The 17,571-nt window shown below is 41.7% G+C and overlaps 1 protein-coding gene across 1 annotated transcript; it reads left to right on the top strand.

The window, feature by feature from the left end:
• Window positions 1-3,169: 3,169 nt before the first annotated feature.
• Window positions 3,170-12,144, top strand: capns1a (calpain, small subunit 1 a). Its single transcript, XM_024432089.2, has 11 exons — window positions 3,170-3,306; window positions 3,999-4,070; window positions 7,464-7,500; window positions 7,614-7,706; window positions 8,004-8,061; window positions 8,267-8,331; window positions 10,464-10,532; window positions 10,661-10,739; window positions 10,972-11,088; window positions 11,312-11,370; window positions 11,546-12,144. Exons 2-11 carry the CDS (start codon window positions 4,024-4,026, stop codon window positions 11,570-11,572), a joined length of 651 nt encoding a protein of 216 aa, XP_024287857.1. The 5' UTR covers window positions 3,170-3,306; window positions 3,999-4,023; the 3' UTR covers window positions 11,573-12,144.
• The last annotated feature ends 5,427 nt before the right edge of the window (window positions 12,145-17,571 follow it).

The following is a 17,571-nucleotide window of genomic DNA, read 5'->3' as shown; positions in this document are numbered from 1 at the left end:
GTTTATACAATATATAGCCTACCACATATTATGCACGGCAGAAAAACATAAAACAAAACTGATATCAGATGTAATTGGTCTAGCCTACACTTCAAAATTAAACAAATTCTAGTAATTGCCTTTTGAGTGTGGACTGTATTATTATGCATACTGGGTGGACTGGTTGCCTTGTGCTACACTCCAAACTTTGTCCACGAGTCTAGGAGAGAACGTATAGGCTTAGGCGAAGCTGTTGGTTCATTGATTGTGCAGGGCGGCTTACGGAGTTAGCCTACAATTATAGTGATGTTGTATTTGATTTCTGAAAAACCTAGTGCATTCTTTATATTTCCATAATTTATTAGGCTTACACATGACACCTTACACCTTTTAGCTATACAGAATCTCACCACTACAGTTCTCACCACTACAGCTCTTCTCTCCTTCATTCCTTTCTCGGCCATGCAGAGAGAGGGGCTGTCAACGGTTGAATTAAATGTTTTGTTGTGAAAACATGTTAGTATCGATGTTCCCCAACAGATTTTACTTGGTTTCCCAAATTAAGCAATGGGTTGCTGCAGGAACAGGGTTGGAGAGCCCATGGCATACAGTTTGGGCGGAATATCACCTGTCACACTGCGAGTGCATGCTCCTCAAACTGATTGATGCGTGGAGTGGAGTAAGTGTTCTTATAAGCCCAGACATTTCTATATGCAACCCCGTGTGAAAGCAAAGTTTTTGTGGTTGCCACTAAAAAGAGGATCCCTGCTGCTACTATATGTATTTCTTAGCTGCTCATATTAAGCACATGCTCTGCTAGAAAACTGAAGTAGCCTACCCATCATTGGAGAAAATATATATATCGGTGGGAAAGTGGCCTCCATTCACTATTGGAGTACATACGGATGATGTCTTCTTTCCCCTGCCCCTGTTCTTGCCCATTTGATAACTGGCCCTTCTTAAATCAAAACTAGTTTTGCACATTAAAGATTAAATTGAGAAAAGTATGATTGGTGAAAATATGATCACTTGATGAGAGAACAGCTGTGCAGCCTAAGGCAAGGAACAGAGCGCAAGCTTTTTTTTGCGACTTTCTCATCAGTAGCCTGTAGTTGCATCATGCAGCCCATATATTTTTTATTTCTTGGACATTTTTAAGGATGGTATCATTCACAATTGTTGCCAAATTACTCAATCTAGCGAATATGAACTGTATATGATCAAATTTCTACTCCTGAATTGATTTAGGTTTGCAAGACATTTCTGCTTTTCATTTTTTATTAATTTGTAAAAAATGTGAAAATATTATGGGGTATTGTTTGTGTGTGTGTAGGACAGTAATATTTTTTCTTCAATTTAATCCATTCTCAATTCAGGCAGTAACACAACAAAATGTGGAAAAGGTCAAGGGGTGTTAATACTTCCTAAAGGCACTATGTTAAATTGACTTATTATACTTTTTTTATGTGGATGTTTCAAAGGTGTGCATCAGCAGCTTGTATGTGTGGAGGCCTGGAGATGCTAAACGTGTTTATGTTCATTATCGGTCAATTTCTGTGGGACCAGCAGTCTTTTTCATGACCATAACCAGACAAAATTTCATGACCTCCACCGCCCTGTTTAGGGTAGGGTGGTCACAAGGATCCCGGATAGCACTAACCATAATGCCAAGAGACACTACAAAATGCAAGCGAGGATTTTGGTAACCTTGAATTTTGGAAACCCATTGTATGTACAGTATGTTTTGAAACGGTTCGGATCAGGCAAGTTTTTATCGAGGCTTCATGCGGTGAAGCCTTTATGTACATGTAGAATACTTCCTCACTGTTTCACATTTGGAATAATGTGGCTAATAGCCTACACAAATAGGCTGCAATATTAAAAATAAATGAAATCAAATTTAATGCAATTTGAGACTCCTGAAGTCACCACGGCCTGTAGGTCCAGGGTGCGGGCCCGACTGTTTTCTATAGTGAGTATTGCCAACCCAGACAGTCTTTCCTGAGACATTGTGCATTATATGTCCATTCCACTGCACACAATTTAAACTTAGTCTTGATTGACACATGCCAAGATATACCAGAGATAAGGGACTTGATATTTGCTACCACAGAACTCAAACACTGGTTCAGTGGTAGGAATGAAACTGCAAACCGCTTTTTGTTGTTGTCTGCTGTTTGTAGCTCAGTTGTTAGAACATGGTGCTTGTAATGTCAGGGTAGTGAGTTCGATTCGCGGGACCACCCATATGTAGTATGTATGCATGCATGACTGTAATTCACGTTGGATAAAAGCGTCTGCAAAATGGGAAATATAAGAATACGCCTCTCGTTCAAAAGTGTATATCAGACCACCGGAATAAGCTCCACTCATTGCACTGGTGTGGACATAGCCTTGACCATGGCTTTTGTTCACCAATATACTTTCAATCAGTTACTTTTTTCCTGCGGAACTTTTTCAGTCATTCCTGAAGCCCAAGAAACAAGCACTTAGAATCCTAGTATTGAAATTATAAAGGTTTATGAATTGTAGCGTTGGGGAAAGTAGTGGTATGTGTTAATTGTAGGGGTACTCATGGGGCTGGGGATCAGAAATGGCCCGTGTGAGAGGCAGGTTGATGTTTTCATGGTTAGACTAGTGCAAAAGTTGTCATATGCTGAGACAGTGAAGAAAGTAGAGGAAGATGGGTCAAGGGGGAGGGATTCTGAGAGGAGGGGTGTGAGGTAGATATGTACCAGTACAGAGGGATGGGCCAAAAAGTGATATGTTAGAGTAAAATTGGATTTTTAGCATTTATAGCAATGGTTATCAACTGTACTGGAGGAACGTAAGTCACAGAAAATTGAGGTTGTGGTGGCAGCTGCAGAGAGGTAGTTGGGTGTGGGAGACATGACATTAGAAGATTTACAGGGTGTGTTAAGTGGTGGTGTCTCATCCTTTCAGGTTGTTGGCCTGAGGTAGGACTAAATATATTTAAATTGTGGAGTAGGGTAGTGTTTTTTTTTTGTGAGTGTAGTGTTAGAGGGTAGTTTAAAAAATATATATATAAAATAAAGAAAAATTCAAGCAAAGTATAAGGGAGTTAGTTTTACTCCAGTGTAGTATGTGGCTGTAATGCAACATTGGATGCTAACCGCTGTTACACCTCATCAAAGAAGCAGCAAGCTCTACGCAAATAACTTACGTTCACTTTAACTAAGAGGTCCCCAGTTGCAGACATGACATGTGCACGGCATCACTCCTCATTGGCTTACTAAAATAATGTGCGTGACAGCCTCCTTGCTTTTTTTTTTTTTTTTTACAATATCACTGGCACCTCCAAGTCTGGTAAGTAGCTACTACTAACATGTTGAATACTTTTGTCGATTTGACTATAGTGTTATTGTAGCATCGTTTGCCTACTACGTCAGCATTCTTAGCTAGCTAACGTTAACTAGTTAGTACAGTTTAACACACTGCTAGCCATCCTCTTCCTGTCCAGGCAAGCTAGCTAGTAGCTAGCCTGTCTAGTAGTTGGTTTGTAGGCTTGCGAAAAAGGCCATGCAGTTTTGGGTTGTAATCGTAACATTATTTAAACGTACCGACTGTTCAGCCTTCCCATTAAATATATTCGTAGCATTGATTAAGTTAACTTCGCTAGTTAACGTCGATGTGGTCGGCAAATTAGCCCCCTAACTAGCTGTCGTGAGTTAAACATCAATTTATCATTCAAGGGTAATATTGATTAATTTAGTCCTTTTTAGCAGACCACTCTGAAAGGGGTGTTTTTTTTTGCCAAATGCGTCTTACTTAGGGCGAAACATTTGCAGCGGGTGTGCCTCCCATGGCATGTGTCAACTTGAGTAATTAGCCTATCCCCATAGTCATTGGCCTATCCTAGCTGACTTAGTAGGCTTCCATTATTCTTGTAATGGCCGTATGATTTCCATGATGTATTTGACTTTGTATTTGAGGTGTGTTTAAATATAAACTACGTTTAAAAACGACTAACGTTTTTAATGTTTTTTTCTTTCTCACAGGTTGACACATTTCAATTGATTAAACATGTTTCTGGCCAAAAGACTCATCGGTGGCATTCTTGATGTCGTAAGGTAGGGATCTTCTAAATCATCATCTCTTATGTTCACCACAGGAATGTAGTCTCTACATGTTTCTGGCTAAAAAATTTTTTTTTTTTAATTCCTGGACTTTGCCAGATGTGAAGGTGGTTGAGGAGGCTGTATAGGTTGTGGGGGAGGAAGGGCAATGAAAGTAGTCTAATTTTAGGACAATGCCACTCCTAAAACTGATTGTACCGTTGCAACAGCCAAGCTATGTCGGAAAGGAGCATGATTCTTCACATAGTAACCTCGGACCATAAATCAGTCGCTCATCATACACTATATTATCAAATGTATGTGGACACATGCTTGTTGAACATCTCATTCCAAAATCATGGGCATTAATATGGAATCTCTCTCCCCCCTTCACTTCTATAACAGCATCCTCTCTTCTGAGAAGGCTTTCCACTAGATAATGGAACATTGCTGTGGGGACTTGCTTCCATTCAGCCACAAGCATTAGTGAGGTCAGGCACTGATGTTGGGCAATTAAGCCTGGCTCACGGTCGGTGTTCCAATTCATCCCAAAGGTGTTCAATGTGGTTGAGGTCAGGGCTCTGTGCAGGCCAGTCAAGTTCTTCCACACCGATCTCAACAAATAATTTCTGTGTGGACCTTGCTTTGTGCATGGGGGATTGTCATGCTGCAACAGGAAAGGGCCTTCCCCAAACTGTTGCCAAGAAGTTGTCTAGTATGTATGTATACAGTAGCGTTAAGATTTCCCTTCACTGGAACTAAGGCGCCTAGCCACCATAATTTGCAAATAAATTCATTAAAAATCCTACAATGTGATTGTCATAGTTGAAGTGTACCTATGATGAAAATTACAGGCCTCATCTTTTTAAGTTGGAGAACTTGCACAATTGGTGGCTGACTAAATACTTTTTTGCCCCACTAAGTGGAGGTGGCTTTGTTGTGAAATAGGAAGCTGATTCTAGGTTTGATTTTGGAATGCTTAATGTGAGTCTGGAGAGTTTACAGTCTAACCAGACACCTAGGTATTTGTAGTTGTCCACATATTCTAAGTCAGAACTGTCCAGAGTAGTGATGCTAGTCGGGCAGGTGCGGGCAGCAATCGGTTGAAGAGCATGCATTTAGTTTTACTGCTTCCATGGCCTCCAACTGCTTTTAAATGCTAGTGTTGTATGGCATTGAAGCTCATTTGGAGGTTTGTTAGCACAGTGTCCAACGAAGGGCCAGATGTATACAGAATGGTGTCGTCTGCGTAGAGGTGGATCAGAGAATCACCAGCAGCAAGAGCAACATCATTGATTTATATACAGAGAAAAGAGTCTGCCCGAGAATTGAACTCTGTGGCACCCCCATAGAGACTGCCAGAGGTCCGGACGACAGGCCCTCCGATTTGACACACTTGAACTCTATCCGAGAAGTAGTTGGTGAACCAGGTGAGGCAGTCATTTGAGAAACCAAGGCTATCAAGTGTGCCGATGAGAATACAGTGATTGACAGAGTCGAATGGCGGTTATCGATGGCGGTTATATCGTTTAGGACCTTGAGCATGACTGAGGTACACCCATGACCAGCTCAGAAACCAGATTGCATAGTGGAGAAGGTACGGTGGGATTCGAAATGGTCGGTGATCTATTTAACTTGATTTTAGAATGGCATGGCAGGATGGATATAGGTCTGTAACAGTTTGGGTCTAGAATGTCTCCCCCTTTGAAGAGGGGGATGACCGCAGCAGCTTTCCAATCTTTAGGGATCTCAGATGATACGAAAGAGGTTGAACAGGCTAGTAATAGGGGTTGCAACAATTTCAGCGGATCATTTTAGAAAGAGAGGGTCCAGATTGTCTGGCCCAGCTGATTTGTAGGTGTCCAGATTTTGCCGCTCTTTCAGATCATCAGCTATCTGGATTTGGGTGAAGGAGAAATGCGGGAGGCTTGGGCAAGTTGCTGTGGGGGGGGGTGTAAAGCATGGCCAGCTATAGAAAAATGCTTATTGAAACTCGATTATTGTAGATTTATCAGTTGTGACAGTTTTTCCTAGCCTCAGTGCAGTGGGCAGCTGGGAGGATGTGCTCTTATTCTCCATGGACTTTAGTGTCCAAACCCTTTTGGAATTAGTGCTACAGGATGCAAATTTCTGTTTGAAAAAGCTAGGCTTTGCTCTCCTGACTGTGTATATTGTTCCTGACTTCCCTGAAAAGTTGCATATCAAGGGGCCTGTTCGATGCTAATGCAGTACGCCACAGTATGTTTTTGTGCTGATCAAGGGTAGTCAAGTCTTTAGTGAACCAAGGGCTATATCTGTTCTTAGGTCTACATTTTTTTGTATGGGGCATGCTTATTTAAGATGGTGAGGAAAGCACTTTTAAAGAATAACCAAGCATCCTCTACTGATGGGATAAGGTCAATATCCTTCCAGGATACCTGGGTCAGGTCGATTAGAAAGGCCTGTTCACTGAAGTGTTTTAGGGAGCGTTTGACAGTGATGAGGGGTGGTCGTTTGACCGCGGACCCATAGCAGAAGCAGGCAATGAGGCAGTGATCGCTGAGATCCTGGTTGAAGACAGCAGAGGTGTATTTAGAGGGCAGGTTGGACAGGATGATATCTATGAGGGTGCCCTTGTTTACGGATTTCGGGTTATACCTGGTAGGTTCCTTGATAATTTGTGTGAGATTGAGGACATCTAGCTTAGATTGTAGGACGGCTGGGGTGTTAAGCGTATCCCAGTTTAGGTCACCTAAGAGTCTGAGCTCTGAAGATAGATGGGGGGCAATCAATTCACATGTGGTGTCCAGGGCACAGCTGGGGGCTGAGGGGGGTCTATAACAAGCGGCAACAGTGAGAGTCATATTTTTGTTAAGGTGGATTTTTAAAAGTAGAAGCTCAAACTGATTGGGCACAGACCTGGATAGTATGACAGAACTCTGCAGGCTATCTCTGCAGTAGATTGCAACTCTTTGGCAGTTCTATCTTGACAGAACATTTTGTAGTCGGGGATGGAAACTTCAGAATTTTTGGTGGCCTTCCTAAGCCAGGATTCAGACACGGCTAGGACATCAGGGTTAGCGGAGTGTGCTAAAGCAGCGAATAGAACAAACTTAGGGAGGAGGCTTCTGATAACATGCATGAAACCAAGGCTTTACAATAACAGCACTTAATTTAGCAGGGCAGACATTTTACAAACTGACTTGTTGGAGAGGTGGCATCCAATGACAGTGCCACGTTCAAAGCTCTTCAGTAAGGTCATTCTACTGCCAATGTTTGTCTATGGCGATTCCATGGCTGCAGGAACGGGTGTGGCTGAAATAGCCGAATACACTAATTTGAAGCGGTGTCCACAAGTGTGTGTCCCCTATCTATCTCTTAGGAATGCTACCAAGTGACTAACCTGTTAATTTCCTGTGTCTTTTGCAGCAATATTGATCCAGCTGTGTTTGTGCCCTCTGACCCAGTGAGTGGCATCGATATTTTATCATTCAAGTTATCACTAGAGCATACGGTTTTGCTGAAAATGTGCATTTGTTATGGATAATAGTAACCTGAAGTGCAAATGTTATCGTGCAGCCCGCACCACGAAGGCCACTTGCGTACGCAGAGCAGAATGAGAGTGACGAGGAAAGACAGTTTCGCAAAGTCTTCCAGCAGTTGGCTGGAGATGTGAGTACAATAGGTCCCTGTCACTTCTCACACATTCCTATTCTAGTTTACCTTCATAATACCCCTGTAAAAGTAAACCCCTTGTGGCAATGCTACAGGCAATGTAAACCCCTTATGGCAATGCCATTAGAAAGGCACAGTGACTGCTGAAATTGATGCAACATAGCAGTTTGATCTTCATGTAATTATTTCTGCTTTTAAGTATGTATGGCTCAAATTCACTATTGAATATTAAGACACTTTATACGTGGTATTCTTCGATGTTGGAGTAATTAAACGGAATAACTTTTCCCTAAGGACATGGAGGTGAGCCCAACTGAATTGATGAACATCTTGAACAGAATTATTTCCAAACGTAAGCTATGTTTCTGTCTCTGTTCATGTGGCTTTTGCCTGTGCTTGTGTGCATTAAGTGTATACCTGTTATTCAATCCCTCTCTCAGAAAGCCATGTTTGAGATGTAATATTTGTGATGAATTTCTCAGTGAGATTGATTTTTGTTTGTGAGTCATTAAGGGCATGGTAATCCAGTGAGTGAACTGGCTGCTTTTGAATTTCAGATGGTGACCTGAAGACAGACGGGTTTAGCATTGAGTCCTGCAGGAGCATGGTTGCAGTCATGGATGTATCCTTCCTGTTATTACCTGTTTGCGGTAATGCATCTGATGTTGATGCAAAAATATCATTTCCAGAATTTAGTGCCATAAGGATGGAGAGAGAATTCAGACATAGCCATATAAAAGGTCTCAGCGGGGGAAGGTTTATTGACAACCCATGTTTCTCAAGCCATGTTTCTCGAGTTTAGGTCAATTAAAACTATCCATCATATAACACATGGATTATTTAAATTGACCTACACTTTTGGAAAGCATAGGTTGTTCATAACCTCCCCCTTGTTCTTAGACCTTTTCTATGGCTATGTCGAAATTCCTTCCTAAGTGGGTATTTGTTCATGTCCCTTCAGTGATTTTGAAAGGAAATTACTGGTTTAAAAAAATATGGTGGAAACTCTCACTCCACCAATCCAATGCTTTTAGAGTTGTGAGAAGTAGTTGTGCACATGTTCACTTCCCTTCTCTGATTTGAAAGGAAATGGGGGAATTCTCAATTGGTAATGTTTGTCCTCCCCTCGACTACTCCATCCTCTTTTCTGTGACCCGGAAACCGATAAGTGGTCACCATATGTAGGGATGTCGATTTGTTAATAGGCGAACGGAATAGTTTGCACCTCTGATAGCCTCCTCCAGCCAAGGACATTCTGATGTTTCCTATCACAAAGTATTTTGAAATCTGCCCACACCCCCTTTGAATCATCTGTTGTTTTCTCGAATGAGAAGAACATGCACATGTTTAAGGTCAATACACTACTTATCTTTTATATATGAAATGTCTGGCACAACCAGCTACATTTCTTTTTACCACTTTACACGTGTATTTTGGGATTCCTCCTCTGTAAACGTAATTAGCCTGATGTGTGTGGTGGAGTCTGATTTCCTTTCTTCCGCTCCTCGATTTACCTTTGGCCTTTTTCAAAGGAGACGAGTAGTGGAAGCAACGAGTCGAGCAAAACAAATTGAGAATCTCCCAATGACTGGTATAAGAAATAAAGTGGAAACTCCACCTAGCCCATGCCTCCACCAATCCAATGCTTTTAGATTTGTAGTGTGCACTTGTTCACTTCCCTTTAATGATTAGAAATAAAATTACTCGTATAAGAAATATGGTGGAGGCCTCCCGGGTGGCGCAGCTGTGCCATCAGAGTCCGTGGGTTCGCGCCCAGGCTCTGTCGTAACCGGCCGCGACCGGGAGGTCCGTGGGGCGATGCACAATTGGCCTAGCGTCGTCCGGGTTAGGGAGGGATTGGTCGGTAGGGATGTCCTTGTCTCATCGCGCACCAGTGACTCCTGTGGCGGGCTGGGAGCAGTGCGCGCTAACCAAGGTTGCCAGGTACACGGTGTTTCCTTCGACATATTGGTGCGGCTGGCTTCCGGGTTGGATGCGCGCTGTGTTAAGAAGCAGTGCGGCTTGGTTGGGTTGTGTATCAGAGGACGCATGACTTTCAACCTTCGTCTCTCCTTAGCCCGTACGGAAGTTGTAGCGATGAGACAAGATAGTAGCTACTACAACAATTGGATACCACGAAATTGGGGAGTAAAAGGGGTCAAATTCAAAACAAAAAAAAAGAAATATGGTGGAAACTCCCATTAGCCCATGCCTCCACCAAACCAATGAGGTAACTTCCTAATATTGAGCAGCCTTAATTCATCAGGGCATGGACTCTACAAGGTGTCAAAAGCATTCCACTGGGATGCTGGCCCATGTTGACTCCAATGCTTCCCACAGTTCTCAAGTTGGCTTGATGTCCTTTTGGGTGGTGGACTGTTCTTGATACACACAGGAAACTGTTGAAGTTGAAAAGCCCAGCAGCGTTGCAGTTCTTGACAAACTCAAACTGGTGTGCTTGGCACCTACTACCATACCCTGTTCAAAGGCATCTTTTTTGTCTTGCCCAATTACCCTATGAATGGCACATATACACAATCCATGTCCCTATTGTCTGAAAAATCCTTCTGTAACCCGTCTCCTCCCCTTCATTGATTTTGAAGTGGATTTAACAAGTAACATCAATAAAGGATCATAGCTTTCATCTGGATTCACCTGGTCAGTCTGTCAGGGAAGGAACGAGTGTTCTTAATGTTTTGTGTACACAGCATTGTTATAGGTGTCATGTTTTTGTTAACCTTAACGCTGTTGCAGTGTGACAGTACTGGGAAGCTCGGATTCCATGAGTTCAAACACCTCTGGAACAATATCAAGAAATGGCAGGTGAGAGTAACAAAGTAGTTTGAGAGTATTGGCACTAATATACATTTTATTTTTGTATTAGAAAGTATAATACAAATTTGGAACCATGGAGATTTAATCATAGATGTATTTCACTGTTTTTTTTTCAGGGTGTGTATAAGACTTATGACACTGATGGCTCTGGGGTTATTGGTGCAGATGAGCTTCCCAATGCTTTCAGGGCGGCAGGTAAGAGCTATCATGTAGCACAGAAACATTTTTGGCTGTTTGCCAGACACTTTTTACAGCATACATCTTGAAACATTGCACTTTTTGATATGAATACATTTTGAATCTCTTAAGTAAAGTTGTTTGACCCAGCAATTCTGTTATTCTTTACAACTTTATAGATATCAGCTTTTCAGTGTGGACCAAGGATGTACATTAAACCTAAACATGTATGTCTATGGTTTGGACACAGGCTTTCCCCTCAATGATGAGCTGTTCCAGATGATCATTCGCAGATACAGCGATGAGAATGGGAACATGGATTTTGACAACTGCATTGGCTGCCTTGTGAGACTGGACGCTATGTGCCGTAAGTCCGATTCCCTGCTCTTTCCTATCTCATCCCAATGGCAAGGGTTATTTTAGATCTGTATAGGTGTTCGATGTAAAAAAATAAAAACATATGCATTAACTTTTGTTACATTTGTTGTGTGTCAGCACAACTAATGGTACTTTGAAAATAATGGGGTACATACATAATCATTGTGAAAATTGGCAGTTTTGTCACTAAAAGTAGTATCTTCTTGATTCAGGTGCCTTCAAAACCTTAGACAAGGGTAACAATGGAACTATCAAGGTCAATGTTCAAGAGGTAAGCATGTCACACTTACAAGCTGTAACAATTAGACGGTTTTATGAATGTAATTAGCCTAGCAGAACTACTTTAGGAACAACATTGTAGAGTAATGCCTACGATATCACACAAGGTCAAAACCCACCATTGTACAGGGTTGATGTCAATCAATTGTTTTTCTTTCTCTCTGCAGTGGCTCCAGTTGACAATGTACTCCTAAGCACATTAAATGGCTACACGTGTTTACAAAACAAAACCACTCTTTCTACATGGCGCTGCGCTTTAGACCACTCCAGGGACCCCCTATGTCAGTCAACCAGCCCCAACAATTTATGCAGGTTTCCCTACATGCTTTGCAACCTACACTATGTGAATATAGCATATAGAGTTGTAGACCAATTTGTAGACTATTGTGGTAGCAAAAACCTGCACACGGTGTTCTTTGGGCTGCTCAATACCAATGCTAGTCTTGCACTCGCCCACGACTATCTGCTTGTTTTCCTTTAGAATTCAAGAAAACCTCTGCACAGGCTATGGCTGTCTTCGCCTTTCAACGAGCTCTCTCAAATAGTAGTAATTTAACAATTATTTAAGCCAGTTATGAAATAGTCTGTCACATATGTAGCTACACAACGCCAATACAATGCTAATTTTTGTCATGTCTCACAACATTGTCTTGTGCCATTGCTTCATGAAGCCAACAGATGCCATTTAATGATTGGGTAAATGTTGCCATAAGTCATTGAGCTGTTATTACTTTGAAATGTATGGAATTAAAGAAATCTTAATGTATTTATTGCATGTGTTATTTGAACACTTCCAAGCCTACTTGTCGACCATTCAATCATTAAGGGTTGATGCATTTACCTAATGGCTGGAATGATAACTGTATTTAAAAAATATATATAGTTCAGATGTGCATCGAACACAGTGCTCTAGCTCATATATTGTGGTCAGTCCGGGTACTTCTCCTTTCACAGAAAAGTAAACCACGTAACTAGCTACTGAGCTTGCGTACAAACTAGCGTGAGAAATCTGACTGGTTAGCTAGCTAGCCAACTACAATGTTTTCCCACTAGTCAGAAATTACACAACCTTCATTTCCCTCAAAGGTAAACACTATCATGCATAGTAATATTAGAAATATCAAGTTTATTGTTGGTATTTGTCGGTCTTGTAAAAAGAATGAAGAGGCGACAATACGTGGTAAACGTTGCGTAGCTAGCTACAATTTTGTAAAGCCGTGACTCATTAACATGGGTTTAGCTAGCGTTATTTGTGGATAAACATGGGCAAATTTGAAAAACGACATTTGAGGCATTGTGCTTTTTAAAGTGCTAATATGCTACCATTTTCCATACCAACAGGGTTTACCGCTGTGTACATTAACGTTAGCTAGAAAGTCATGCATTTTTTTTCGAAAGGGTAACTTTACCTAATGTAGCTACTTAAATAGCAGTTATAGGTTGCAGGGCTTGTATTTTTTTTCTTTCATGCAATGTAACGGGAACCGAATATAAATGCGCATTCGTGGACACTTCACTTTACCTCATTTTTGATGCGCCTCTTTAGTGCGCCCACCTGCTGATTTTTATCCAGCTTATACTGTAATCAGAATTCTATAATTTTTCAAATGCTGCATCTTTTAGTTGTATGCTGTCTATTTGATATAGGTCCAGTGATGTACTGAGAATTGTTTTGGGAAGGGAAGGTCGAGACCAGAGAGAAAGCAGACCACGAGATGGATAAGGGGCGTTGTGGAAGATGTCTGCCTCACTTCAATGAATACACATTTATTGAAAATGGATATAAAAAATACATAAGTATTCAGACCCTTTACTCAGTACTTTGTTGAAGCACCCCTGGCAGCGATTACAGCCTGAAGTCTTGTTAGGTTTGATGCTACAAGCTTAGCACACCTGTATTTGGTGCAGACCCTCTCAAGCTCTGTCAGGTTGGATGGGGAGCGTCACTGCACATATATTTTCAGGTCTCTCCAGAGATGTTAGAGTGGGTTCAAGTCCGGGCTCTGGCTGGGCCACTCAGACATTCAGAGACTTGTCCCCAGGCCACTCCTGTGTTGTCTTGGCTGTTTGCTTCTGGTTGTTAAACTGTAGGAAGGTGAACTTTTAACCCAGTCTGCGGTTCTGAGCGCTCTGTAGCAGGTATTCATCAAAGATCTCTACTTTGCTCCATTCATCTTTTCCTGGGTCCTGACTAGTCTCTCAGTTCCTGCCATTGAAAAACATTCCCACGGCATGATGCTGCCAACACCGTGCTTCACTGTAGGGATGGTGCCAGGTTTCCTCCAGATATGACGCTTGGCATTCAGACCAAAGAGTTCGATCTTGGTTTCATCATACCAGAGAATCTTGTTTCTCATAGTCCTTTTATATTAATATTGTATTTTCAGCTGTTTGAAGCTGGTGTACTAAAATTTGTAAAAGATGCACGCACACACACAAAAAAAGAAGGGAAGCATAGAAATAGCATAAATAGAACAGGTCTACCGCTTCTTAGTCTTGCTTTCAATGAGCTCGACGGATCTATATCTCGCATTTTTGTGAATTTGGTCAGGTCGCCCAAAAAAGTTGTATATTGTAGCTTTAACCAAGCAAGTCAAGGCAGGGATGAACGTGACAATGTTGTCACTAGAGGGCAGCCTTGCCTGAGCTGCAGTGTAGGCTGTTCTGCAAGACTGTCTTCATTTCAATCACCCCATCAAATGATTAAGAAACTAGATCAAGAATTCCAAAAGTGTAGAACGTTGTAGCCTTTACACCAGCATTTTAACACACATTGGCCCCAATTAATATCAACCAACATTTTAAAAAAGTTCACCTTTATATCCAGCTCAGTCCGAGATGTGCTCTTAAGGAGCCTAATTTTATTTTTTTAGGTGGTAGATAATGGCTTCCATCAATGTAATTGTCTGCATCAATTCCAATCCCCCATATACATTTTTGTATATATATTTATATATACAGTTGAAGTCGGACGTTTACATACACTTAGGTTGAAGTCATTAAATCTCGTTTTACTACCACTCCACAAATTTCTTGTTAACAAACTATAGTTTTGGCAAGTCGGTTAGGACATCTACTTTGTGCATGACACAAGCAATTTTTCCAACAATTGTTTAGATTATTTCACTTATAATTCACTGTATCACAATTCCAGTGGGTAAGATGTTTACATACACTAAGTTGACTGTGCCTTTAAACAGCTTGGACAATTCCAGAAAATGATGTCATGGCTTTCGAAGCTTCTGATAGGCTAATTGACGTAATTTGAGTCAATTGGAGGTGTACCACTGGATGTATTTCAAGGCTTACCTTCAAACTCAGTGCCTCTTTGCTTGACATGGGAAAATCAAAAGAAATCAGCCAAGACCTCAGAAAAGAAATTGTAGACCTCGACAAGTTTTGTTCATCCTTGGGAGCAATTTCGAAATGCCTGAAAGTACCACGTTCATCTGTACAAACAATAGTACGCAAGTATAAACACCATGGGACCATGCAGCCGTCATACCGCTTAGGAAGGAGACGTGTTCTGTCTCCTAGACATAAACGTACTTTTGTGTGAAAAGTGAAAATCAATCCCAGAACAACAGCAAAAGACCTTGTGAAGATGCTGGAGGAAACAGGTACAAAAGTGTATCCACAGTAAAACGAGTCCTATATCGACATAACCTGAAAGGCTGCTCAGCAAGGAAGATGCCACTACTCCAAAAAAGCCTGCCTACGGTTTGCAACTGTGCAATGGGGACAAAGATCGTACTTTTTGGAGAAATGTCCTATGGTCTGATGAAACAAAAATAGAACTGTTTGGCCATAATGACCATCGTTACGTTTGGAGGAAAGTGGGGGAGGCTTGCAAGCCAAAGAACACCATCTCAACCGTGAAGCACGGGGGTGGCAGCATCATGTTGTGGGTGTGCTTTGCTGCAGGAGGGTCTGGTGCAATTCACAAAATAGATGGCATCATGAGGTAGGAAAATTATGTGGATATATTGAAGCAACATCAAGACATCAGTCAGGAAGTTACAGCTTTGTCGCAAATGGTTCTTCCAAATGGACAATTACCCCAAGCATACTTCCAAAGTTGTGGCAAAATGGCATAAGGACAACAAAGTCAATATATTGGAGTGGCCATCACAAAACCCTGACCTCAATCCAATAGAACATTTGTGGCAGAACTGAAGAAGTGTTAGCGAGCAAGGAGGCCAACAAACTTGACTCAGTTACACCAGCTCTGTCAGGAGGAATGGGCCAAAATTCACCCAACAAATTGTGGGAAGGCTACCTGAAGCATTTGACCCAAGTTAAACAATTTAAAGCCAATGCTACCAAATATTTTTATTTATTTTTTATTTCACCTTTATTTAACCAGGTAGGCTAGTTGAGAACAAGTTCTCATTACCAACTGCGACCTGGCCAAGATAAAACACAGTAGATGGACACATATAACAACACATAGTTACACATGGAATAAACAAACATACAGTCAATAATACAGTAGAAAAAATGAAAAAGATATATATACAGTGTCTGCAAATGAGGTAAGATAAGGGAGGTAAGGCAATAAATAGGCCCTGGTGGCGAAGTAATTACAATATAGCAATTAAACACTGGAATGGTAGATGTGCAGAAGATGACTGTGCAAGTAAAGATACTGGGGTGCAAAGGAGCAAGGTAAATAAATAAATACAGTATGGGGATGAGGTAGATAGATGGGCTGTTTACAGATGGGCTATGTACAGGTGCAGTGATCTGTGAGCTTCTCTGACAGCTGGTGCTTAAACCTAGTGGGGGAGATATGAGCCTCCAGCTTCAGTGATTTTTGCAGTTCGTTCCAGTCAATGGCAGCAGAGAACTGGAAGGAAAGGCAGCCAAAGGAGGAATTTACTTTGGGGTTGAGATATACCTGCTGGAGCGCGTGCTACGGGTGGGTGTTGCTATGGTGACCAGTGAGCTGAGATAAGGCGGGGCTTTACCTAGCAGAGGCTTGTAGATTACCTGGAGCCAGTGGATCGGTTGAAGAGCATGCATTTAGTTTTACTTGCATTTAAGAGCAGTTGGAGGCCACTTAAGGAGAGTTGTATGGCATTGAAGCTCGTCTGGAGGTTAGTTAACACAGTGTCCAGAGAAGGGCCAGAGGTATATAGAATGGTGTCGTCTGCGTAGAGGTGGATCAGAGAATCACCAGTAGCAAGAGCGACATCATTGATGTATACAGAGAAGAGAGTCGGCCTGAGAATTGAACCCTGGCCCGCCGATTTGACACACTGAACTCTATCAGAGAAGTAGTTGGTGAACCAGGCGAGGCAATCATTTGAGAAACCAAAGCTGTTGAGTCTGTAGATAAGATTGTGGTGATTGACAGAGTCGAAAGCCTTGGCCAGGTCGATTAATACGGCTGTACAGTAATGTCTCTTATCGATGGTGGTTATGATATCGTTTAGGACCTTGAGCGTTGCTGAGGTGCACCCATGACCAGCTCTGAAACCAGATTGCATAGCGGAGAAGGTACGGTGGGATTCGAAATGGTCGGTGATCTGTTTGTTAACTTGGCTTTCGAAGACCTTAGAAAGGCAAGGTAGGATAGATATAGGTCTGTAGCAGTTTGGGTCTAGAGTGTCTCCCCCTTTGAAGAGGGGGATGACCACGGCAGCTTTCCAATCTCTGGGAATCTCAGACGATATGAAAGAGAGGTTGAACAGGCTGGTGATAGGGGTTGCAACCATTTCAGCATTTCATTTTAGAAAGAGAGTGTCCACATTGTCTAGCCGGCTGATTTATAGGGGTCCTGGTAGGAGAGAGGAAAGAGGTTGGTCGGGAAGGATGGGTGGGCATGTAATGTGAACATTTAGCAACCCAAAGGTTGTGTGTTCGAATTTGGAAAACTTTAGAATTTGAGCAAATTAGCTAATTTGATAATAATAATAAAGTAATATTACTTTTGAGCTAATTTGCAACCACTTGTATGTTAGCTAACCCTTCCCCTAACCCTAAGCATAACCTTAACCCTTTAACTTAACTCCTAAACCTAACCCTAACCTTAACCCCTAGCCAAGCTAATGTTAGCCACCTAGCTAGCCTAGATAACATAAAAAAATGGAATTTGTGTAATGTACATGAATGTGTTATGAAGAAAGAAAATCATGTAATACACACAATGCGTTGTGATGAAAATCATGTAATACACACTAAAAGGTGG

Source organism: Oncorhynchus tshawytscha, linkage group LG09 (assembly GCF_018296145.1).
Source record: "Oncorhynchus tshawytscha isolate Ot180627B linkage group LG09, Otsh_v2.0, whole genome shotgun sequence".
Taxonomy (NCBI): Eukaryota; Metazoa; Chordata; class Actinopteri; order Salmoniformes; family Salmonidae; genus Oncorhynchus; species Oncorhynchus tshawytscha.
This window is presented reverse-complemented; position numbering and strand designations above follow the sequence as displayed.